Genomic DNA, 25,984 nt, shown 5'->3' on the forward strand with positions numbered 1-25,984 from the left:
ACAGTGAGATTGACCTAAGGGTGTGTATGTGTTGCACAACAGTTACATCTGAAACTCCTTTGAAGTCTTTATCACACCCAACCTCTGTTCTCATCAGCGGCCATCAGTTGATATTGAATAAATCCTATCGACTAATTAATGACAGAACATTGTGCATGGCTATATAGGAATCGAGAAACAACCACTACTTTCATCTCTCTACTCCGAAGACCAAAGAACCGGAGTCCTTCTAAGTGGACGAAGAAGCAGCCCCAAAACCAACTGCTCCTGGAGATATTCAAAATGCAAAAAAGGAGAAACACTAAAATGTTAAAATAAAAAGTCAACATGGGGTCTGCACCTGTTTCCCTCTTAGTTGTTTTCTCTTCTGCTTTTTATTTTCTTTTTATTAATTTTTCCTCAGTTTGTTCGATTATGTTCCTTTCCTGAACTACACTTTCTTTCTTTTACAGATTCATGCTCTTTCCCCATCTCTTTAGATTAACTACTGTTCATCGACGATTTCCCTCCTCTTTTCTCGTCATTAACCCTTCAATATCGATTTCGACACATATTTTGCTTAGGGAGGATTCTCGACAAGTTCCGAACAACAACAACCAACGTCCATCGCATAGATAACGTTCAATTTCAGGGAAGCCGGGCTGCTCCTTACAGATATATACGAAAGAAAGGGCATATTATACAACATGAAATTCGGACGGAATCTTGCGCGGAATGTCGTGCCTGAGTGGGGTTCGTCATATATCAAATACAAGAGCTTAAAGAAGCTGATCAAATTGGAAATCGAGGCGAAGAAGGAGGGTCATGATCCGGACTTAGCTGGTGGGTTCTTGGCGCCCACATTTATTCACCAATGAATATTATATGTGTACTGTTGTATGCACTAAAGATCTAATTTTATTGTGCAGGCTTCTTCTATTCACTTGATCGCAACCTTGAAGATGTCGACCATTTCTACAACAAAAAGTTTTCAGACTTCTCACGCCGTCTGAAGCTATTGGAAGACCGTTATGGCCATTCCGTCATAGCTTCACACAGACCCGGGACTGAAGATGTCGAGGATCTCCTAGCTGCTCTTCTCGAGCTGCGCGGCCAGCTTAGGAAGTTGCAGTGGTATGGAGAGGTCAATCGTCGGGGCTTTATCAAAATTACGAAGAAGCTGGATAAGAAGCTCCCTGGTGCTCAGGCGCAGATGCGCTATTTACCAACCAAGGTTGACCCAGCGCCATTTGCTACCAATTCCCGCTTGCAAGAATCTCTGAAGAGCATCAATGATTGGTTATCCGTGTTGGGAGATGAGAAGAGTGTTGACGATGCGAGCTCCACACACTCCTCTTTGTCAATGAGGAAACCAACCTCTAGAGTTAACCTAAATCTCCCCCCAAGCTTGCTTGTGGCTGTCGATGATGCCCTGCGCAAGGATGATACTCATATTTTGCTGGAGCTCCTGCCCACGCTGAGGATTGCTGCGGAGGAATTGGATGCAGCTCTTTATGCCAACGTTATCAAAGCCCTATTGCAACGTGCCATTTTCTATCGTGCTAGAGATTCCGTTGTCTCCTTACTTGGGAAGATCGACACGCTTGACGAGGATGACGATATCAACAAACGTAATTGTATCCATCGTCTCGTTATTTCCATTGGGCGTTCGCAGTCGACCAGCGATACTGAATTGTCTGCTGCGCAAGTTCTTGACTTCCCTGTGGAGGCTTCCAATTACATCACTCCTGCTGCTGCCCCAACCCTCCAACCCACACGTGTTGTGGTGAAGGAGTCAGAGCAGACCTCCCTGTTAAGCAAGGCAGACGATGCAGTTTCGATATTGCAGCATCTCCTAGATAATCTACTCCCGAAACAGAGAAGTGCGCTACTTGCCAAAGACATCTCTGGCCGGACTCCACTACATTATGGAGCTCAGTATGGGTTCAGAGTGGTATGTGAGGTTATTATTGAGCATCTGCAGGCGTGGAACATGTTTGATGTCTCCGAGGGGATTGACGGGCCCAACTGGCAGGATGATGAGGGCTGGGCGCCGCTGCATCTAAGTGTCATTGGAGGTCATGCCCTGACCACCCGAGCGCTCTTGAATGCTGAGAATTGGAGAGGAGGAAACGATCAACAAGCTGCCATCCGAAAGCACATGTCCAAGTCGAGTGCTGTGCTAGCTCTTGCTACCAAGGCAAACTTTGTCGACATTGTGCAGCTCCTGGTCGATGCGGGTGTCGATATCAATTACCAGGACGAGCAGGGCGAAACTGCCCTTCATGTTGCTGCACGGTTCGGCCATGATGCGTGCGCCAAGGCGCTGCTGAATGGATCAAACGATCAGAAGGCCAACACAGAATTAGCGGAGAATACCTATTCTTGGACGCCATTGTTCATTGCCTGCGTTGATGGCAGTTTGGGTGTAGTGGAGTTACTCATCGAAGCAGGTGCGGACCTGGAACGCCTCGACTCTTCCGGTTGGACGGCGAAGGAACATGCTGCTCTTAGGGGCCATATTGCTATTGCCCGTCGACTGGCAGAGACCACCCCGCCAATCGAGGTCATGAGCGATTCTGACAGCCCGACTCCGCAAGCCTGGTCCCTGTCCCCGCCCACGCAGGCGTCTCTGGCTGAGCGCAAGTCCAACGATCGTGCCGCGGAACCCATCAAGACCTTTGGCCATCGTTATCTAACAGACGAGAGCATGGTGTTGGTCAGTCTGGGGACGATGGATATGAGAAAAACATTGCCCGCAGTCGACCTCGATCGCATTCCCATGGCCAACGCGCATCTAACACAGCTAGACACCGCCCTATCCATCGTCGTTTCCGCTAGTGATGCGCACGGCGAGCCTGAGATAATTGACCTACCTATCCAAGATAGCATCGCGACGGAACCTATCGTCTTCCATGCCGCGGATGCCTCGAAGGTGAAGATCATCTTTGACCTGATACCCACCTATTCCGGGTCCAAGGAGAAGATTGTCGGTCGGGGCGTCGCGTTGTTGTCCAGTATTAAACCCACCGTTGGCTCGAAACGAATAAATTTGCAAGGAGATGTGACGGTGCCGATAATTGCGGCGAATACGCTTGATATCATTGGGACGGTAACGTTTAATTTCTTGATTATCACGCCGTTTAAACATCCGAACATGTCGATTACGGAGGAGCAGACGTATTGGAAGAGTATGGCTTCGCCTATGGTTATTGGACATCGAGGTGAATTCCCTTTCCTTTTCCTTTCCCGTCTTCTCTATTTTCAGGATTACGCGTTTATTTTCATTATTGTTCGATTTTTATTCCTAACTTGATACGATAAATCCAGGTCTTGGAAAGAACATGGCTGGGCGCAAGTCATTGCAATTGGGGGAGAATACGATTCAGGTTTGTCGTATATTACGGGGCCTTTCTGGCAGTTGAGAACTGCGAGTTATATCTGACAATTACAGTCTTTCATTGCAGCTGCAAATCTGGGCGCATCTTATGTTGAGGTGGGTTGTTGATAATGTCACGAATGTCTACTATTCCATTTTTGGAAGAAAGCTAACATATCATTTAATGATGATTTAGTTTGGTATATATATATCCTATTTCACCTCAAACCATAAGCGGGTGAATATCACTTGAACTGACCATTGTTGCTAGATGTTCAATTGACGAAGGATCATGTTCCCGTAATATATCATGATTTCCTCGTCAGTGAAACGGGAATAGATGCACCAGTACACACGCTGACCCTGGAACAAGTGAGTTCTGGCCACTCCCTTGATTTATTTCTTAGATTTGTTAATGTTGTGCCGTCCGTTCCTTGGAATCTAACAATGACCATAGTTCCTACACCTCAGCGAGGCTCGCGGACCGCGCGAATCTGCCACTTCATCCAATTCATCCATACCCGTCGATCCCGTTTTGGCAGATCTGAGAACGTCAGCCGCAAGGCGTCAACGATCCATGTCTGTTGGAGAGCAGTTCGCGTCGTCAATACACATGAGCGAGAAGATGAAGCATACGCGTGACTTCAAGAAGAAGGGGTTCAAGGGCAATACGCGTGGCAGTCACATCCAAGCCCCCTTCGCAACGCTAGAGGAACTATTTAGGAAATTACCCAAATCTGTTGGGTTTAATATTGAGCTGAGTATGTAAAAACCAAATTTCCCCACTTGACAATCGGATCGAATCTATATATCTCTATCAGCGATCCAACCTAACCCGATTTTTTTTAAAAAAAATTCCAGAATACCCTATGCTCCACGAATCCGAAGAGGAAGAAATGGACACATACGCCGTTGAATTAAACTCCTTCGTCGACACGGTGCTCACCTCCGTCTACGACCTCGGCCAGGGTCGTAACATGATCTTCTCCTCCTTCAACCCGGACATCTGCCTCTTGCTCTCGTTCAAGCAACCCTCGATCCCCGTTATGTTCCTGACGGATTCGGGAATGACAAACGTTGGTGACGTGCGTGCTAGCAGTCTGCAGGAGGCTATACGGTTTGCGTCGCGGTGGAATTTGTTGGGCGTGGTGACGGCCGCGGAGCCGTTGGTTATTGCTCCTAGACTTGTTAGGGTTGTTAAGGAATCTGGGCTTGTGTGTGTTTCGTATGGTATTGCAAATAATGAGCCTGGGAACGTTAAGGTAGGCATGGATTCCTTTGCTTTTCTGTTGGTTTTTAAGTATGCTGACGGTACTTGAATATATAGATGCAAGTTAAAGAAGGCATTGATGCTGTTATTGTCGATAGCGTTCTTGCCATTCGGAAGGGGCTTACAGAGGGCGAGAATCAGGGATTGAATGGAGGCTCGAAGGATATGGGACTACTGAGTGCTAATGGTGTAAGATAACGTAAATGGGAAAGGGGAGAGTATCCATGACGCCAAAACGAACCCACAACTTCACTTGAGTCTAGAGTGTTTAGCTTTTGGGTTCGTCCTGTTTCATGTTAGGGGATATGATTCAAGGCCAGAAAGGTTCTCGGGAAGTAATTGTATTGGTTGCTGAAATATAAAGTAGATTAAATTCTTAATTCTCTTTATTTGAGTCATTTCATTGGTTGAAAGCATCTCAGCTTTTGCTTCAGTTTGTCATTAGATTATCTCGTATTTAAGGTATCGCTGGTTGTAGCATACTGTATATTTCCTCGTCGATGGAGAGGGAAGAGAAGGATTTTGGGAGGGAGGAAGGAGGGGGTTTTCTGGGTAGAAGGAGAACATAGGAGGAAGAGAGGGGACATTAATTAGACACCCACAAACAGACAAACAGAGGAGCAAATAGAAGACACGAAGGTATTGGGTGGTAGAGAGATGGAGGCTTAATCTCCTTTTTCAGCACGGTCTGAATAGTTAGACTTGAGAATAGATGAGACAAAACCATCAAGTTTCCTATAGCAACATCATATCAACAGCATCATCACATTAGGCATCCGTCCTTGATACTTGAATGCAGCTCACTCATCGCCACCCGTACTCTCTTCATTGGGCTCACAGGAGCGGCTTCTGAATCCCTCCGATTCTCGTTATCCTTCGCCTCCAGTGAGGAAGATGTAGATGGTGGCGACAATGCGACACTAGTGATACTAGTAGCAGTCGTTGTTAATGATGTATCCCATGCAAACACCTCGACGATCCACTCGTACCAGACCTTGCGGTTGTCAGTTTGGCGGTACATCGTCACGATGATTTCTGAGTTGGGGGGGACGATGAGGGGGGTCTGTCAATGTTGGTTAATTTCAACAATATTTATTTCCCGTGAAAGGAAGGAGTGGGAATGACTGAAACAAACCTTAAGCGGAAAATATATTGGAAACCAACTGATCATGCCAGGACTCTTCTCATCCATCGTGACGGGATTCGTCGATAGCTCGACATCATCATACAGCACCGTTTCGAAGTAGCCAGCTAGCCCGTGACATGTGCCACGTTCTCGACATGGGAATGCCAATCTGGTTCGTCGCACGTTGTGGGAGTTTAAAATTGTGGATGGCATCGATGAGTGTGGGGGGATGTTGCGATTCGGATGTGAGAAGGACCATGCGGATTGAATTATCGGGGTTAATGGGTCATTGGTGGGAGGGGACGGGTTTTTGTCAGTTTGTCTACCCGCTGTTGCGATGGGTGCGGTTGTTGACGGCTGGATTGTGGAGAGGAAATCAAATGCATGTAACATTACGACATACGGTGTCTCTGGTGCGGTTGGGTTCGTTATCGTTTGAGCCGCAATATCTGCATGGAGCCGCGGGGATGAAATTGGTGATAGGTGCGCGGAGTATGATGCTGGGATCGAAATCCCATGGACTGGGTTGAGAAGGTGGGTAACGCCGTCCAAGCACTCGGGGGACAGCTCGTTGTCTCCGAATGAGCCCAGCAGCTCAGAAACTAATATATCAATTGGCGTATGAATAATTTTCTGTTCTTCTCCCGAGCCTGTAGTAATGCTTTTTTAGCATCTCATTGTCAGCTTCAGCGGTTTGGCGCGTGCTTACCAGACTCAGGGGCTAAACGGTGAGGACCTTTCCAACTGCGCATATCAGATTTTACCAATTTCACACAGCCACCCCATAGACTGGAGTTGTGCCTCTGTAACAGCACGTAAGCGTTGGGGTTTTTCTCCACAGCCCAAACTTCAATAGCAACGCCGGCTTCCACGCTTGCACGGATTGCTCGGGTTACCAATGGACCTCGACCAGCACCAACTACGGCCAACACCACATGTCCTTCGGGATGGCAAGTTGGTTTCCCCTGTGCTGCCCAATCTTTCAAGGCTTTGGCAATTGCGCGCTCATACCACTCATATTTAATGGGATCCTTCTCAAACACTTCGTATGTTATACTCTCAAGGTTAACGGTCAGTGGCTGTAATGGGGCCTGCAGATAATCTTGATATCCCACCCCAAATCGTTCCATGGGAGTCCGACTGGGTTGTTTCTGTTGAAGGTTCCTGATGTAGGACAGGTGCGGAGTTGGGTCAAGGTTCTTTTTATTTGAGCCAGACTTTAACTTGTGGTGCATTTCAGCAGGCGTGGGAGCGGCACTATTTGAATCACTTTCTGGACTGATCCTCGGAGTAGGGTCTGTTTCAGATCCCGATTGGCTGACCTCATATCCAGCAATCGGGCCAACGTCGCAGAGAATGATCCAAGGAGGATTACGAAGTCGCATCATGCGAGCAATCAGGGCTTGGTGAGTCTTTGATAACACAGGGTACCCTTTCTGATTCTTGATGAACGATGAGCCAGCGATTGTAAGGATATGAACGGGTTCAGATTGCCATCGTAACTGAACAGACATGGGTGGCAATTGTTTTGGTAACGATAACGCTGGATAATCCAGGATAATCCAAATCAGTAAGGGTCACTGAGAGAAAGCAGTTTTCTCCAATATCATGCCAGCAGGAAGGGATAAAGCTGCTGAGAATGGGGTAGAGGAGGGGTACGAGCAATGTCATCCAAATACTTTATTCTTACCTACAAAAAGTCTTGGCTGGTATTTACACAGCTTCCTGATTACATCCCAAGCTTCCCACGTACCGAATAAATCCGCCTTTAGAGATGGCCCAACTGCTGGTGTAAGGTATTCCGCTCTAGCAAACGGTGCGAGGTCACCAATATCATTAGTTTCCAGCTCTGGAGTATCTATCATATTTAACCAGATATGAACCTGGATATATAGTCCAACATTCAAAATATCCTGAATTGCACGACCAAAATATATTAGACCTTCTCCATGCAGGTTTCCATGACAAAGCCGGGGGCCTGGGACGATTATGAAGCTGACACCGCAGAATGCAGCGTAGGAAACCTCTAGATCCAATACCTGGCGGGATATATCTGCTATTAGAGGATCCGGCGAACATAGATCTATCCATGGACTCGTAATTCCAACCAACTGGCTTGTACATTCATTCGGTGTCAAAAAGGTATCATCAGGTGAAAGGGGAGGGACTGTCACAGGGTGGGTGTTATGTGACGTCCCTAGGGTTATGGTAGCATCATAAACCGGTGGTTTTGAGTCGGAAAGATGAGTAGAAAGCAGTGTGAGAACTCGAGAATGAAAGAGCGGCGTTGTAATAGGCGTGGTGAGCATATCATACTGATATGGAGGTTATTAGCGAACTTGCTGAAGACGTATCAACACATATTTCTGCTGGAATACTTACATCCCCCTCTTGCGCTAGCTGGACCAGTTGAGGAGAAACCGGTACAGTGCGCCGAGTTTCATATTGGCCGATACAAAAAGTCGGGGCCCAATCTTCATCTCCCTCCATTGTTGCAGCAACTTATATGGCAATAGGCCGCTGTCAAGGGAATTAACAAAGAAGATGGAACAGTACGTAAAATAGCCAGCTAGCACGGAGTATGGCGAGCGGGAGATATACAAAAAAAAACCCCGAAAATGAGGCATTAAACGGCTTGCATGTTGCTTCTATCAACCGAGTGGGGCAGCAGTAGCGTGTAATGAAGAGGGGGTAATTACACGACTTGGAAAAGAAAAGCTATGAGGAAATCCAAACATCCATATTAGCTCACTGACATCTCAGCTCCTAATAAAGAGGAGTGGAATTAAAGAGGTGGAGATGGGCAACAATCCATCCACATCCACAGAGGAACTGTTGTGACGTTGCAAACAAATTTGTAGTTAGAGTTTGTAGTTAGAGTTAGTTAACTGAACTAAGTTAGTTAAGTTAACGTAATCAATCACCTAGCGAGACAGATCACCTAAAAACAACCTCATACTGTCGGAACCGAATTTTTGAAATATCTCTACAACCACCGCTCTATTTTGCTCATACTGTGGCTCAATCTACTCGTCGGCTATCTAGGTATCGCCCAATACCAAGGAAGTATGGCGAGTAGCCAAAACACCCCGCAGGTGGGTTTCCAGCCACATAAGCTTAATGATCATGCTATTCAAATTGAAGCAGATATCAAAGCATTTAAGGAATATTGTAACAATCTGCTAGGAAAAGCAAGAAACCCCTCATGGCAAATGCTGGTAGCATTCATGGAAAGTGTTACTGCCTACATAAAGAAAACTGAAAAACAGTCAACACAGACAGAATGGATCACAGACCTTCAAGCCACAGCAAAAGCTCAGAAGAAGATGAAAAAGAACATCATCTATATCAAGAACATCTTAACAGCCTCAATGGAGAAAGTCACTAGCACCCCAGGACTATCATATGCTCAAGTTGCTCAAAAGCCATACCTTCTTTGGACACCTCTACAGCCAAGGCCCTCAAGTGGACTGAGGGAAATCCTAATCAAAATAGACAACACTGCCTCAGAAAGTGAAATATGAAATGCCACTGAAGGAATCATTAAAGACAGAGTCAATAAATCACTGGAGGAAAGTCTGAATCAGAATCTAAAGAGAATGAAAATCTTTGCTGTAAAGTGACACTCTAGTGAAGACATCACACTATACATAAATGATCAAGATGCAATAAGAAAGATGCAGATACACAAGAAGAAATGACTGAAAGCACTGGGAGAAACAGCACAGCTACAAACAACATTCTTTGAAATTCTCATACATGAAGTCTCTACAGCAATAGATGTCACAAACATCAAAGAGATCAAAGATAAGATAAGATGGAACAATTCAACACTGAAAACTGTGAACATCATATACACAGAATGACTGAAAAGAGAACTAGAAGACAAAAGAGCATTCACTCTGATGATGAAATTTGACAATAGTGAATATGCAGATAATGCAATCATTAAAGAAATAGCAATGAGAATGCAAATGTTTACCTGCAAGTACTACAACTGAATCTGTAAGCTGAGACAATGCTTCAAGTGTCAGAAGTACAGACATGTTGAAACTCATTGCAAGATAAAATCAGCATGCAGATATTGTGCAAAAAACCACAATATCAATAAGTGTAAGTTGAGATCAAGAGAGGAAAGTGAAGCAAAATATGTGAATTATGAAGGAAAACATTCCATCTGAAGTATGCAGTGTGGGATGAGAAAGATGAAACTGGCCAGACTGGAGAAATGAAAAAAAAATAGATCTATTACTCATCAGAAAGCAGCAGCACAGCATAGACAGAGTATCACCAGTGAATCATGAACTCAAAAAAAAGACATAATTACAAATGCAACACTCATCAGATCTATTCTTCAACTGAGAATAAGAACAGATTCAGAACAGAAAAGAGGACAGTTTCCAAGAAAAAGTCATAGAGTGAAAACCCAGGAAGAAGGAGAAACAGATGCAGTTGTACAGATACTACAAGAGCTAAATAGCAATCAACAACTGGTGCTATCAGCCAGAAATATTAACAACAACAAACATCAATGTTATGAAGATCAAAAGACCTCTACCTTCACACAGAACACAGACACACTAATGATCTGTGATGAATAGTACAACTCTATCAATTCTACAATACAATGTCAACAAGTCTCAAGATCAAGTTATGATGTCACTGCTTGCAAGTCAAACAGCTTTGAAGTACAACATCATAGCAATTCAGAAATCATAGAGAAACAAATTCCAGAAAATCACATATCATTCAATTAAAGACAGATTCAATCTGATATATCAGAAGAATGAGAAGACTAGAATATGTTTCTTCATAAATAAGAATATAGCTAAGAACTGAATGTACATATACCACACATCAGATCTAGTAACTCTGAAACTTCAAGAAGAAACTGATCAGAATCAACAAATTTGCATACACAATATATACAATCCAATAACACACTCACTAGAAGCAGAAGACACACTATTGGACCTGCAAAAAGCACTGAATAGTGAATCAGAAGCTGAACACATTGTTCTAGAAGACTTCAATCTACATCATCTGATGTGAGAAGGATTCAGAATGAGAAAAACATCAGAGAGATCAGAGATCTTGCTCAAGCTGATCACAAGCCACCAGCTGAGTCTACTTCTATCAGTGGAAGCCAGAACATGTCAAGAAAGAGAAGAGTCATCAACACTAGATCTGGTCCTGGGAACAAGTTGAATGCAAGAAAGAGTGGTATGCTGTGGTCTAGCAGACATGGAGCTAGACCATGACTCAGACCATCTACCAGTAGCAACAATTCTGGACATATCAACAGCCAAAAGCAAACCTAGGAAAACAAGAATATGGCATAGAATGAAAGAAAAAGAGTTTAAAGAGAATGTTAAAAAAAATCTGTCAATGACAACAAAATCACAGAATAGAGCAGAAATCAATCACTATCTAAAAGACATAATCAAGACAGTCACCATGGCAATTGAAACACACTGTTCAAGCTCATGCATCAGTTCTTGATCAATTTCAAACTGAACTCTGGAAATAAAAGAAGCTCAGATGAAAGTGAGATGACTGTGAAGAATTCATCAGAAATCACAAATACAAAAGACTTGGAAAGAGTATAGAGAAGCAAGAAACTACAAGAGACATCTCATTCAAAAACTGCTTAGAAAAAACCACAGAGAAAAAGTTCAGAAAGTCACAGAATCTATGCAAGATCTTTAAAAACTGACAAAGTGAGCAAAAAATAGAAAGTATAGATCAGCATACACACCATCTCTATGATACAAACAAGACTCACTGGAAACAGAACTGGAGAAAAAGTATGATCTATTCAGCAGATCTTTCTTCCCACCTCCAGATATAGCAGAACTGGATGATATAATCAGAGCAGAGTATCTGAAATCAATTGCATAGACAGAAATTACAGTCAGAGAAGTGCAGAAAATTATTCAAAAAGTAGTCACAAAGAAAGCATCAGATTCAGATGAAATTCTGAACCTAGTTCTCAAGATACTAGAAGAAGAACTAGTGCCAGTTCTTACAGATCTGTTTAATGCCTGCATGGAACAAGAATACTGTCCAGATCACTTTCAAAGATTCATAACAGTAGCACTCAAAAAGCAAGAAAAGAAAGACTACACTCAGATTAAATCATATTGATCAGTGGCTCTACTCAACACAATGAGCAAACTACTCAAGAAGATCATTGTCAAAAGACTATCATATTAAGTGGAAAAGTATGAGCTACTTTCTGAATTACATCTGAGAGGGAGAAAAGATGTCTCAACTGAACATGCACTGCATTGATTACTGGAAAAGATAGAGACAGCACTTAAAGAGCATGTGACATCTAAGACAGTATCTGTACTATCATTGAATGCAATCAGCATCTTTGACTATGTCTCACATCTAAGACTTACTCACAATCTCAGAAAGAGAAAGATATCAATAGTTGTAGTGAAATGAATTGAAAGCTTTCTAACAAACTGAAGAACTTTGATAAAACTATCAGAAGAGAGTTCAGAAGAGAGAAATGTCAAATCAGAAATACCACAAGAATCTTTCATGTCATCAATGCTTTATCTGTTCTTCAATGCAGATCTGATGGAAGAATGTCAAGATACAGAGAGCAACACAGCAGCTGTAGACTGGATTGATGATATGAATATAGTGATCACAAGCAAATCAGCTGAAGTGAACTGCAGAACCCTGGAAAAGATACATGAGAGGTGTAACAAGTGGGAAAAAACTTATGACTCAAGGTTCAACCCAATCAAATACAGTCTGATTCATCTTTCCTACAAATCTGAAGAATCCAATAATCATCAGACCATGACTATAAGAGAACACACTATAACTCTGAGCTGATGCTGCTGAATCCTGGAACTTATAATAGATGATCAGCTCAAGTGGAAGAATTATGTGGAAAAGTTGAAAGTCAGAATGATCAAGACATTAGAAGCTCTCATCAGTCTAGCAGAATCCATCTGAGGCACAGAATATAAAGAGCTGAGAAGCATATACAGAGCAATAATTCTACTGCAAATGACTTTTGCAGCATTGATGTGGTTCACATCAATTGAGAGCATGCCTAACTATAGAGCACTGCTAATAAACAAACTGGAGGCTGTTCAAAGAAAAGCTGCTAAAATTATTACAGACTCATTCAAAACTGTCTCAGAACCAGTGCTGAATATAGAGGCACACCTTCCACCACTTTGACTGTACATAGAGAAAATAGCAGCAGAAACTTATCTGAGACTCAAAACAACACCTCAATGGAAAATTCTAAACAGGGTTCAGAAAGAGAAAACCTGGAGAGGATACTCACATGATTGGGAAAGTCTAACAAGAAAGTGGACACTGCTGAAAAGACATGAGCATCACTGCTGGAAAACACTTGAAAGAGAAGATATTGACAATCTGAAAATCAGAAAGCTGTTTATAGTGCCCCCTTGATGAACACCATCAGATATACACATTGAGGACAGAGAAGATGCCAGAAAAAGCCAAGACAGATATCAACAAGAAACAGGAACAAAGCTGAGGATATACACAGATGAAAGTGTAATCAACAACAAGATAGATGTCTCAGCAGTGCTAGAGAATCTTAACTTCACAGAAAAGATATACTTGAGAAGTGCAACCAGGGCCACAGTTTACCTGGCAGAGCTCAAGAGGATTTAAACAGCTTTATTCATGATAGAAACACTACAGACAGATGCAGTCATCTTCTCAGATAGTCAAGCAGTAATTCAAGCAATTCAAGACCCCCAGACCAACAGACAACAAATAATGAAGTGAATAGTGGACATTTGAAACCAACTTCAAGAAAACAACATCCAGGTCAAGATCAGATGGATACCAGCACATGAAGACATCTCAGAAAATGAAAAAGTGGATATCACAGCCAAGAAGGCTACTGGATGGAGACTGATCACAAATGTCAGAGATTGCAAGGTGCAGAAGAACACAAATCAAACTGCATCACAATTCAATGTTTGAACACCACTGAAGCTTCTCAAAACTAGACTCAGGATTCAAATGGAAGCAAAATGGAAAGAGATCTAGAAACAAGAGAAATGAAGATGTGATCTCTTCAGAATAGCTGAGGAACCTAGCAGGAAAATATCAAAGCTTCATACAAAACTGACCTGACCACTATCAAGTGTTCTAACTCAGCTATGCACAGCCAACATCAGACTATGACAATTTCTATTCTCAAGAAAAGCTTCAGAAGTTGAGGACAGAAGATGCAAATGTGAACAAGAGAATCAAACAATTTCACATGTTTTACTAAACTGCAACAGACATGTTAGCCTTCACAATGAACTTTGAAATGAAGAAAGAACTACAGATCTTTGAAGAATACTTACAGATCCAGACATAGCAGCCCAGGCTGCCAACTTCATGCTTAAAACTAAGCTTCTTGAGCAATTTGAGAGTGTACAGAGTTAAACTGTCAAGCAATGAGTTCTTAATTGTTTCAGATGCTCAACAGCCCTCACTGCAGCAATGCACATGAGCAAGATAAGAATTGTACAACAGTCACAAGGAAAAATCTAACTAACAACATGTTTCTTTCTTTCTACTATTTTTCTATGTCAAATTTTCAATTCTTTTGTAACCACCTGCATGTGATTTAAATGAAATCTTGTAATTAGCGACTGCATTGATTGTTTTGCTTATATTTTGAGTAGTTGAACAGATTAGGACTAGCTTATTCCCGCATAGCGGCCTTTGAGGCGGCTGGGTCAGTATATGAAGTAATCAAATCAAATCAATCAAATCAGACAGATCACCTACCGAGACAGGTCTTCACTACGCAACGCGTTTAACTACTTAATTGATCAAATGTCAAAATGTCAGCAATCAAAGATGATAATTCTTTATACAAGGAAGGAAGACTTACTCTAGCTATTGAAGCAGTTAAAAAAGGTCAAATTTCTAGTTCTAGAGCTGCTGCCAGATTGTACAACATCTCTCATTTCACTCTTTGCCATCAACTTCACAGCCGTACAACGTGAGAGAGCTCTCAGTTAAGAAATTGAAAACTGACCTCTATTGAGGAATTATCTCTTGTTCAGTGGATAATCTCCATGAATGAACATGGTCAGCCTCTCTGAGTGAGCACTGTATAAGAAACAGTCAATCTTTCTCTTGTCAATTGAGACAACTCTTTCAACTCAAAAACTATTGATGAAAGCTGGATTAAACAATTCATTGACTGCCATCCTGAGTTAAAAACTTAATTCTCTCAATCATATGATCATCAATGAGCTTTATGTGAAGATCCTAAGATTATTCAAGAATGGTTTGAGCTTGTACAGAATACTATCCAGAAATATGGTATTGTACAAAAGAATATATACAACTTTGATGAGACTGGGTTTCAGATGAGAGTTATTGAAACAGTCAAGATGATTACTGAGTCAGAGAAGACTCTTCATCTGAAGCTTGTACAGCTTGGAAATACAGAATGAGTCATCATTATTGAGGGAGTCAATTTAACAGACTAGTCATTATCTTTAATGATCATCCTCAAGGAGAAGTTACATCATACTTCTTGGTTTGAAAATGGGCTACCATACAACTAGAGGATTGAAACCAGTGAAAATGAATAGATAACTGGTAAGCTGGGTTTGATCTGGTTTAAAGAGATGTTCAATAAACATATTCAAGCTCATATGATCAGTTAATATTGACTCTTGATCCTTGATGGACATGGCAGTCATAATAATTTTGAGTTTGATTAGTTTTGCACTCAAAACTTGATTATTTCTCTTTATATGCCAGTTCATTCCTCTCATCTCTTACAGTCTTTAGATGTTGCTTGTTTTTCCCTATTGAAGCAAGCATACAGAAAAGAGATTGAAAAGAGAATAGAACTTGACATCAATCATATTAATAAGAATGAGTTTTTAACTATCTATTTTTCAGTTCATACAGCAGCTCTAAGTAAAAAGAATATTCAAAGTGGATTTAAAGCTACAGAACTAGCTTTATATAATTCAAAGTAGGTTCTTTCCCAGCTCAATACTCAGATACATATATCAATCTCTCCAGGGACCTCACATAGCTCCTAGGCCTTCTGGGCCACTGCTATACCTCATAATATATGACAACTGAAGCTCCAGAGTGAGAAGATTAAGTAATATCTCAAGCACTGTATACAGAGTTCACTCAGTTCAATCAATCAAGCTCTGGAAAAGCTAGTCAAGGGATATCAGATGGCTATACATAGTGCTGTTATTTTAACAAGAGAAAACAAAGAGCTGAAGACTGTAAATGTAAAGCAAAAGAGAAAGTGAAAAAAATATCATACATATATAAGCCAGGAAGAGGGCTTGACTATTCAAGAAGAGGTGAATTGTGTACAAAGAGGCATTGCAGAGAAAAGAAGAATAATAGAGCAGTCTGATAAGCAATCACAAAAGCAAGCAGCACCACAGTGCAGTAGATATGATGTTATAGAACATACTATTCATATATGCTCCCAGTGTACAGTGAATAATTTATAATATAATTAGCTGGTTTTACTATCTAGTTGTGATGATATTCAATTAGAAAGATATTGAATGATGAAGATCTGTCTCAGTAGATGATCTGTCTTGCTAGATGATTGATTATGTTAATATATCTTCATAGCTAATGTAATTTATTATCTAGTCAATCAGATCATCTAGTCAATCAGTCTTTCATTATTTAAAGTATTTCAGATTAAATTAAGTAACAATTATATACAGAGAGTAGTAAGTTATATTAAGAATTATTTTCTACATACTGAGAGTATATATGAGTAGTATGTTCAATAGTCTCATATATATTATACTATAATACTATGTGTTTTTATGATTGAAAGTCAGCAGCTTCAATCACTTTTCCTTCCTATTCATTAACTCTTTATATGCAATTTAACCCTTCTTCAACTCTTAAAACAGTCTCTTAAGCTATATATATATAGTCTCTTTTTTACTTTTTCTTTTATTTGATATTTTAAGCTCTTAATTTTCTATTTTCAGCTGTTAGAATAGCAATATTGTGTATTATCATTTGACATTCCTTGACCAGCTGACTTAAAGCACAATTGATTGAACTGAGTGAGCTTTATGTACAGTGCTTGATATATTCTTTAACTTCCTCAGTCTGCTGCTTTAATTGATGTATATTATGTGATGTAGCTGTCACTCAGAAGGCTTAGGAGCTGTGAGATATCTCTGAGAGAGTGAGGGTATGCATCATGATATTAAGCTATAAGAGAATCTGCTTAGAATCATATGAAATCAGCTCAGCAGCTCTAAAGCTGCTTTTGATGTTGCTCTCAGTCAGAGCCTGCATCTGAGCTGTAGAATAGAGACTTAGAAACTTCTTCTTGTCAATATAATTAATCTCAAGTCACATTTGATTTTCCATCTGCTGTCTGTACACAGTTTTCAGAGATGAGAAGCAGTCAACATTCAATGACTGAAAAAGATGAAAGAAATATGACAGTATATAGAGGATAATGATCTGATTCTTAGTGTAAAATTGATTAAATTCAGCTGACACATGACTTTGATATCAGTCTAAAATCAACAGTTGATATCTACTCTTCATACAGAGTAGAGTCTTCTTGTTGAACATTTCTTTCAATCAGTACAAGCTCAGCTGATCAGTGATTCAGTTATTTTCACTGACTTCAATCACTCAGTCATGTAATAGCTCTTCTGTCTCATATCAGCAGAATTGATACATCTTTTCTTTGAGAATAATCATTGTATGCAAGGCTCAGTCAGTTACATTGACTTTAGCAATAACAGTTACTCATTTCTGATCTTCAGACTGTACAAGCTTGAAATTCTCAGCTCTTTCAGATTCAATCATCACTCTGACAGTTTTAATTACACTCATTTGAAACTCTATCTCATTAAAGTTATAGATAACATCTTTCAAAATCTTATACTTTGCAATAGTGTTTTGTACAAGTTTAAATCACTTATGAATAATCTTAGAATTCTCACATAGAGCCTGCTGATGATCATACTTGCATGAGAACTTGAATTTCAGCTTATCATGATGCTTGACAAAGTTTCATACCTAGCATTCACTCACTATGAGTAGGGGATTAAATTCTCAACTAGCAAGAAAAAGATTGACAATTTCTTGTACAGCTGCAACTCAGAGAGACTGATCTCACTCATTCATGATCAGAATTTATTGAACAAGAGATTCTTCCTCTATAAGACTAAGTTTTCAGTTCTTTGAGAGTGTGTCAATACATGCTGTATAACCATATATGTGATGAGTTAAAGTTGCATAAGAGACTTCATATAGCTTTGCTGCAGCTCATACACTTGAAATTTGATCATTTTTAAGTGCTTGAATGGCTAAAAGAAGCCTTCCTTCCTGAGTAGAGGCTTTATTTCTTTGTGTGGTTGACATTTTTGATGCAGAGCATTTCTCATTGTACAGAGAGTGGGAAGTGGTTCGCTCACTTATATGGTTCACTCACTTATTGATTACGTTAAAAGTCTTTGCTTAGTTAATTTGTGTTGCTCTGACATCTCAGCCAGAGGAAGTTTAGGCGACACCGCCCTCGGCTAACCTTCTCTTTGTGGTCTCCTTTGGTTTTATCTTGCTTATTTTTCTTGATGTTACGTTTTCGCAGCTTCACCCAGGCAACCTGAGCTAATTTCACAACGCATTTGGGGCAAACCCTATAGACATCTGCTGAAATTATTGAGGTCTCCTCTCCTGGTGACCATGGGTGATCAGCGACTCGACGGTGACAGCTCTTCCCGTGCGAAAAAGAGGCAGAAGACCGAAACTGCGGACATGGACCCTCGTCAGAACAAGTACTTAGCCCACTGGTATGAGGATGAGAAGCCTTCAAACGGGCATTCCGCTGAAGGTTCCATCCTGGACGAGTTTGAGCGACACAAGACAACTGCTGCCATGGCCAGAGAAGCGGAGGATGCTGCAGTAAACCCCTTCAACGGAAAACCACTTTCAAACCGCTATTTTTCGATCTTGAAACAGCGAAGGGATCTGCCCGTTCATTCTCAGAGGTATGTTGTTCGGTTCCTTTTGTGTGGCATCTAGACGAGCTAATCGCGATATCTGTTGCAGAGATGAGTTCTTACAACTGTACCAGCAGTCGCAAATCCTCGTTTTCGTCGGTGAGACCGGTTCGGGAAAGACTACTCAGATCCCTCAGTTCGTTCTTTTCGACGATCTTCCGCATCAGCGCGGGAAACTGGTAGCATGTACTCAGCCCAGACGAGTTGCAGCTATGTCGGTTGCAGAGCGGGTTGCAGCTGAGATGGACGTTAAGCTTGGGGAGGAAGTCGGTTACAGCATTCGATTTGAGGACATGACTAGTCAAAAGACGATGCTGAAATATATGACGGATGGAATGTTATTGCGTGAAGCAATGCATGATCATGACCTGAAACGCTACAGCACTATTATCTTGGATGAGGCCCATGAGAGAACAATGGCCACTGATGTGCTCATGGGTTTGCTTAAGGAGGTGGTTCAACGTCGACCAGATCTTAAATTGATTATCATGTCAGCTACCCTGGATGCCCAGAAGTTCCAGCGATACTTTTGTGATGCGCCACTCCTCGCAGTCCCTGGGCGGACCCATCCTGTTGAAATATTTTATACCCCGGAGCCAGAGCAAGATTATGTGGAGGCGGCTATTCGAACAGTTTTGCAGATTCACGCCAACGAGCCTGAGGGTGATATCTTACTCTTCTTGACTGGTGAAGAGGAAATCGAAGACTCTGTGCGCAAGATATCTCTTGAGGTGGATGAGATGATTCGAGAGGCCGACGCAGGGCCCATGAAAGTTTATCCTCTCTATGGAAGTTTACCTCCCGGTCAACAGCAGCGGATTTTCGAACCTGCCCCGCCGCCCCGCAAGGAAGGAGGGCGACCCGGACGGAAGTGCATCGTGTCTACCAACATTGCGGAAACCTCTCTGACTATTGACGGTATCGTGTATGTTGTGGACCCTGGATTCTCCAAGCAGAAGGTATACAATCCACGCATCCGTGTTGAATCGTTGTTGGTATCACCAATCTCCAAAGCCTCAGCCCAGCAGCGTGCTGGTCGTGCCGGCCGTACGCGCCCTGGAAAATGTTTCAGACTATATACCGAAGAGGCGTTCAAGAAAGAACTCATTGAACAAACATATCCGGAAATTCTCCGCTCCAATCTATCGTCCACAGTATTGGACCTTAAAAAGCTTGGGATCGAGGATCTAGTCCACTTCGACCTTATGGATCCACCAGCCCCTGAAACTCTCATGCGAGCTTTGGAAGAACTAAACTATCTGGCTTGTTTGGATGACGATGGGAATCTTACTCCGCTAGGCCGTCTTGCATCTGAGTTCCCGTTGGACCCTGCGCTTGCAGTGATGTTAATCAGCTCACCGGAATTCTACTGTTCCAACGAGATCCTTTCAATTACCTCCTTGCTTTCAGTCCAACAAATCTTCGTTCGCCCGGCCTCCCAACGCAAGCGTGCTGATGAAATGAAGAACCTCTTCGCACACCCGGATGGCGATCACCTTACCCTCCTAAACGCGTATCACGCTTTCAAAAGTCCTGAAGCCCAAGCCAACCCACGCCAGTGGTGCCACGATCACTTCCTTTCCCTTCGAGCTCTACAGTCCGCAGATAACGTCCGCCAGCAGCTGCAGCGTATCATGGAACGTGAGGAGATCGAGCTTGTATCCACCCCATTCGAAGACAAGAAGTATTACGAAAATATTCGTCGCGCATTGGTTGCAGGCTTTTTTATGCAAGTCGCTAAGAAAGAGAGCCAGGGAAAGAATCTATATAGAACTGTCAAGGACAACAATGAGCCTGTTTTGTTGCATCCCAGCAGTGTCCTTGGACACGAAGCGGAATGGGTCCTGTACAATGAGTTTGTGCTTACAACAAAGAGCTATGTCCGAACAGTCACTGCCGTGAAGGGAGAGTGGCTCTTGGTAAGTTTGCCCGCCTTTCTTTATCTTAACTCTGGGCATGTTCCTTTGTCACGTCTCCTCCCATGTAATTCTTATCGATGATACTAATCCAGTCCGTTTACTCAGGATATTGCACCGATTTATTACGACATATCCAGCTTTCCCAAGGGTGAGATTCGCTCCGCGCTTATCCGTGCCATGGAACGTCTTTCTCGCAAGGAGAAGATGCGTGCTGACAAGGAGAGGAGGCACTAAAAACTTTGTGTGTAAAATTCTCATTCCAAGTGTTTCTTTTGTGCTACCTACATGCAGTGTTTGGTTAATATTAGTTGGTGATCTCCTGGCTACTTATTTCATCGTAATGGGTTAAAACAAAGAAGGGAAGAATCTTTAACGAAGGTTAAAATGCCTTTTTTTTAAAAAAGCGCCGGTGTTCTGATGTCCGTTACGATTTCTTTTTCAAGTTTCTGATCATGTTCTATTTTTTCATTTTTCAGTGGGGTTCTCTTCTCTGTTATTTTTCCTTCTCTAGACATATTAAACTTGTGAATGCCTTCTGTGTTTTTTCTCCCCATACAACCAGTTGATGGTCCTACCGCAGATAAAGAAATCTTTGAGAGAAATCGTTTCCCCTTTGCCCCCTAAGTAAAGTTCCCCACATTATTTTTCATAGGTGTAGTCTCTTCAGACAGTTGGTGATCCAGCATCATTGGGCGATTTCTTGTCTATAAAGGGTGCCGTTTTGTTATTTTTTTCAGGATGGTTAATCCTCCAGATGACTACAAGGATATTCCATGTATCACTAGGACGAGCAATCCAGGAAAAGGAGGAAATAGTTCTCATTTTGAAGAAATAGAAATTCAATTTACTCCGCAGTTATCTACCTATAATACATGTATAACGCATAACTATATAGCAGATAGAGATTCCTTTGTATATTCAACAGTGAATACGACATGAACGGCCTCTACTTCCTAGAACTAACCCCTGTTAGATGAATTGAGGTTTAAAAGCGATAAACCGTTCCGCAAAAGGGTAACATCAACAACATGAACCAAAAAAATAATAGAAAAGTCACATAACTGCTTGGGCGTTGTGACTGTACATCTAGCAGGAAAGGGAATCTCCGATAGAGAGGGCGATGGGCCGAGAAGTAGACCGGCTTGCACAAAGGAGGAGTTCCAGGTGGAAGGAATTTTGCGTGAAGAATTCAGAACCCAGGACGCCACAGAACACTGGTGTTCGAAGGACGATTTCGCTTCAGTCTTCATTTGAAGGGGGTAGATTCGCACAACTGCACATTTTCCCGGGCCACGTCTCGTAAGGAAATCCACGGTAAGGACCTCGAACTCCTGTACCATAACCGGCTGTCGCTAGTCCACAGTCCCTAGCAAAGGACATTCGTTATATGAAGTGCGCACATGTGGATGTTAGGAAAGAGAACCTCCAAGATGGAACTCCAACGGGCGGGATTTGTATTCGTAAGCACAATTCTATACGTCATTATTTCACGTACCATGCGAATCCCTAAAAACTATGGGATAAACGCCTTTGCAAAAAAAATCAATCCTTGTGGATATGTGGCAGTGGCAAAAATTCCAAGGGTTTCACAAATCAGAAGACCAAATCGGCACTTCTCCAGAGCTAAGCTCGTTCCTCAATTGGCAGCTCCGCAGCACGAATACGGAGTCCATATGCGTCCACTTCCCGCTGCAAGTCTCCAATAGTTTTCTGAGAGACCGCTAACGAATAGAATAACGATCCGCAAGCCTCCCCGAAGTACTCCTTCTTGACCGCTTGGGTTGGCTCTCTCGAAGCACGAATCTGAAATTCATATTCACGTAATTCCCGTTTTATGTCCATAATGGTTCTTTGAAAGACTCCCAACGAATGGAATAACGATCTACAATTTCCCTGGAAGTGATTTCTTCTTATCTCTTCAGCGGATGGTAAAGCTTCCATCCGTTCTTCGGAAGATTTCCTCAGAGAGAATCTCAGGACGGCTTTTTCACCATTTTTCTTGTCGGCTTTAGTATAGTAGACTGGAAAATGATTGGAGGAATCGGGCACCATTTGAGCTAGTTTCCCAGCTTCTTTTGTCTGGGAGGATCCTAGCTTATGGAGATCGGAACAGGAGCTGGCATGAGTGGATAGCTTTCCATTTTGTGCTTCAGAAACTTGACCTGCATGCCGCACATCGAGACTTCTCTCCTTTCTTTCATGCTCTAGCCGAAGATTACGTGTGAGGGCATGTTCACTATAATTAATTGACATCAGAATTGGTTGCTCAATTTGTTTGGCGAACTGATAACATCTTTCTCCCAGAGACATGTTAGTTGGAATGTCAGTTGGGGGAAGCTTAGCAGCCCTGATCCATTGACTCAATGCCTTCTTAACTGAAATCTGAACGTCTCTCTTGTTATAGCTCGGTCTCCAATCAATTCCAGCTTCCACAGCAGCCTTAACTATGGTTGCAGACAATGCATCCTTCCCGCAGCCATTGCAGAAAGCAACCATGTAGAGAATCAGGCGGTGAATCGTGTTTCCAAAATGTGCTTTTGTTGACATAATGAAAGCAACAGATCGGAGTAGGACGTACCCGCCTTTCCTCCAGTTTGACGATAACGTGTAAAATTTCAGGTAAGAACCCAAGACTTGAGCCCCATCGTTGTAGCCAGATTCGCGAAGGATATGGAAGTAGGCGTCGGCGTTCTGGGGTTGATTAAAACTCAGGGAGGCAGAGATGAGAGCATTCATTATAAACGGATGGCGGGGCTTTGGGGGAACTATCACTTGAACGTCTCCAACCCTGACAGTCTCCCATAACACGGGTATATTAACGGGGAAGCTGTCTCCTTGGAGTAGACGCAAGAATCCATCAAAACCGAAGAGATCCTTGGTCTTATTAAAAAAGTTTATCGCGGAAACGATGATGGGAGGGGTCATCCTGATCCTGTTTGGAAACAAAGAATCAATGACCATTTTCACAAGATCATTTTGCTTAGCTCGTGTAAATTGCGTAATCATAAGTTCGACGGTCTGCGGTAAAATCGGTTCGTCTGAAGCCAACAGATTTTCTGAGACAATCAGAAGAAGTTGTTGGAGGGATATAGCTTTTTCATCAAAGGACGCAAATGACTCCTGGAGGCTGTTGTGTAATTCCTGCCGTTCCTGCCGGAGCGCTGCTTGCTCTTGAACTGTAATATTTCTAACTATATCGTCGTATGATTCGTCCCTCCGAAACCTTAACCGAGTGATCCGTCTTTTAAGAAAGTGCAACTCGACTAGATAATCTTGAGTTCTAAATCTTGGAGGATCGAAGTGTTCTCCATAGTCTGCCACAACCTCTCCATAGGAATGAGCAATACTGGGACGAAGGAGCAACTTAATGGCGAGTTGTCGTATTGCTAAGAGCTGAATTGCCCTCTCTCGCAGCACATCTTCTCCTGCCAAATCATACTGTCGATAGAAACGCTCGTCTTCGTCAGTCAGTTCCCTCTTCTTAGCACACCCCGTTTCAAAACCGTCTGTGATCATGTCGGGACGATCCTTAAACGTGGATGGCTCCCGGTTTTCAAATGGCCCGCCCGAAAACGAGTTTCCATCCTGGAACCCCTCAAAGGACGTAGAATGCTGTCGAGAAGTGACGGCAGCCGTACTGTATTCTCGTCTCTGCAGTGGAAGGGTAAGCTGCCTCACTCTCCTCCGGGCAGCAATTTCATCCAATATCCGCGCTTCTTCAATCCGCAGTTCCTTCACCTCCTCTTTCACGGCTTCGATTTTCTTTTCCAATTCAGTACGCCGTTTAGTTTTCGCTTCAGCGTCAAATATCATGGCTGTTGCGAAAATAGTGGAGTAAAAGAGCGTAACGGAATTCCCGATGTAGAGCCGGCGCCGGCCGGCTGCCGTGGGTCCTTGTCCTGCAACAGCATTGGAGCCGCTGCGTAGACAAGAGACACACCGGCATGACCCTGTTGACAGGGCAGTTCGAGACCAAAGACCTTGCATTATCTCGGCATCATAAAGAGCGGAGGAATGATCGGGTTCGATTTCGAAGGGGAAGCGGATCGATTTAAGAGGTCTTCAGAGGTGGAATGAAGGGTCAACTAGACTTCTAAGTCATTGAAGATCGCCACTGTAAGCAGCATCAGAAATAGAAAGCAGAACAGGGCAAATTGAGGGGCATTGGAGACAGCGTTCGTGGGCAATGCACGGAAATTTATTTACCTTCTTCTTGCGATGAAGAAGTCGGGATAGAAAACGGGATTAGGCTGATGTTGGGTGGGATGAGGAGTGCAAACAGTGCAAACAAGCCGATGAACAACCAGAGAGTTAACTATTATTTGTACACAGACAAACCAAACACCTACATTTGGGCGGATCGTACAGATATACACTAGAAATATGATTGCGCTCTTGTTGACTTTCCTGGCAGTGTCACAGCTATGTCTGGCGCATGGCTCACGCTCAGATGATCTAAGCAACATCAAAGACTGGGCTACCCGGCATATGGTAGGTAAGTAGACATTTTTTACCTTTGTGACGTCCCGTCTCAAGCAATTTAGAGTATATGCTGACAGTGGAATTAACTCCAGAGGAACATCATATCTCCGATTTTGATGCTGGTTCCTTTTTCATGCTTCATGACTACGACAGCTCAGGGGCATGGACAATTGACGAAGTTCGCAGAACTTACGGGCTTGACGACGATTCGAATGCCAGCCTCTCGGAGCAGCGCAAGCAGGAGATTCTTAAGGAAATATTCACCATTTTTGACCCAAATCATACGGGAGTTATATCGCACAACGAATGGATGCTCCTGTCTCGTGAAGGAAAGAAGCTGCCGGACTTTGACACAGGCCCAGGGCATCATGGCGACTTGGAGTACGAATATGAAATACATCATTTCGAAAAGTATCACGGCGAAGGTGCGACAGAAGAGGACCTCACGCATCCCGAGGACATCGAGCACTTTCGACAACATGACCATGCAGAAAATGCTCAGGTTCAGCTCGACATAATGGAACAAATGGCCATCGTTGAAACTAATATACCAGCCAAGTTCCTCAAGAGCCCATCTGCATAGATGACTTCCTGATAGATGGCATATCTTCTATTATGCCCTGTTGCATATGTTGACTTTTCGCTTATTTCCTTTACCAAGGGCCTGATGATTTGCTTTTGTTTCATCATGTCCGCACCACATCATGTTTCAAGGAATACAACTGACCACGTTTGTGATCTTGTTTTGAGTGTTTGGTTTTTGTACTTTATTTTCCCATATAA

At 42.6% G+C, this 25,984-nt stretch overlaps 5 protein-coding genes across 5 annotated transcripts; 3 read left to right on the forward strand and 2 right to left on the reverse strand.

Moving 5' to 3' along the window:
- Positions 1-686: 686 nt before the first annotated feature.
- PADG_05542 (glycerophosphocholine phosphodiesterase) lies at positions 687-4,826 on the forward strand (the record flags this gene model as incomplete). The annotated part of the gene is made up of 8 exons (XM_010762482.1): positions 687-822; positions 909-3,203; positions 3,310-3,368; positions 3,434-3,479; positions 3,630-3,730; positions 3,816-4,119; positions 4,220-4,620; positions 4,686-4,826. 8 exons carry the CDS (start codon positions 687-689, stop codon positions 4,824-4,826), a joined length of 3,483 nt encoding a protein of 1,160 aa, XP_010760784.1.
- Positions 4,827-5,391: 565 nt separating this feature from the next.
- On the reverse strand, positions 5,392-8,244 carry PADG_05543 (protein arginine N-methyltransferase; the record flags this gene model as incomplete). Its single annotated transcript, XM_010762742.1, has 5 exons — positions 5,392-5,691; positions 5,764-6,404; positions 6,464-7,297; positions 7,445-8,069; positions 8,137-8,244. The coding sequence occupies 5 exons, from the start codon at positions 8,242-8,244 to the stop codon at positions 5,392-5,394; spliced, it is 2,508 nt and encodes an 835-aa protein (XP_010761044.1).
- A 10,239-nt stretch (positions 8,245-18,483) lies between these two features.
- Positions 18,484-20,953, forward strand: PADG_05545 (pre-mRNA-splicing factor ATP-dependent RNA helicase PRP43; the record flags this gene model as incomplete). Its single annotated transcript, XM_010762743.1, has 3 exons — positions 18,484-18,788; positions 18,850-20,719; positions 20,825-20,953. 3 exons carry the CDS (start codon positions 18,484-18,486, stop codon positions 20,951-20,953), a joined length of 2,304 nt encoding a protein of 767 aa, XP_010761045.1.
- A 1,389-nt stretch (positions 20,954-22,342) lies between these two features.
- PADG_05546 (uncharacterized protein) lies at positions 22,343-24,706 on the reverse strand (the record flags this gene model as incomplete). The annotated part of the gene is made up of 1 exon (XM_010762483.1): positions 22,343-24,706. The coding sequence occupies one exon, from the start codon at positions 24,704-24,706 to the stop codon at positions 22,343-22,345; it is 2,364 nt and encodes a 787-aa protein (XP_010760785.1).
- A 396-nt stretch (positions 24,707-25,102) lies between these two features.
- Positions 25,103-25,784, forward strand: PADG_05547 (uncharacterized protein; the record flags this gene model as incomplete). The annotated part of the gene is made up of 2 exons (XM_010762744.1): positions 25,103-25,214; positions 25,294-25,784. 2 exons carry the CDS (start codon positions 25,103-25,105, stop codon positions 25,782-25,784), a joined length of 603 nt encoding a protein of 200 aa, XP_010761046.1.
- Between the last annotated feature and the right edge of the window lie 200 nt (positions 25,785-25,984).

Source organism: Paracoccidioides brasiliensis (genome assembly GCF_000150735.1).
Source record: "Paracoccidioides brasiliensis Pb18 unplaced genomic scaffold supercont2.6, whole genome shotgun sequence".
Lineage (NCBI taxonomy): Eukaryota > Fungi > Ascomycota > Eurotiomycetes > Onygenales > Ajellomycetaceae > Paracoccidioides > Paracoccidioides brasiliensis.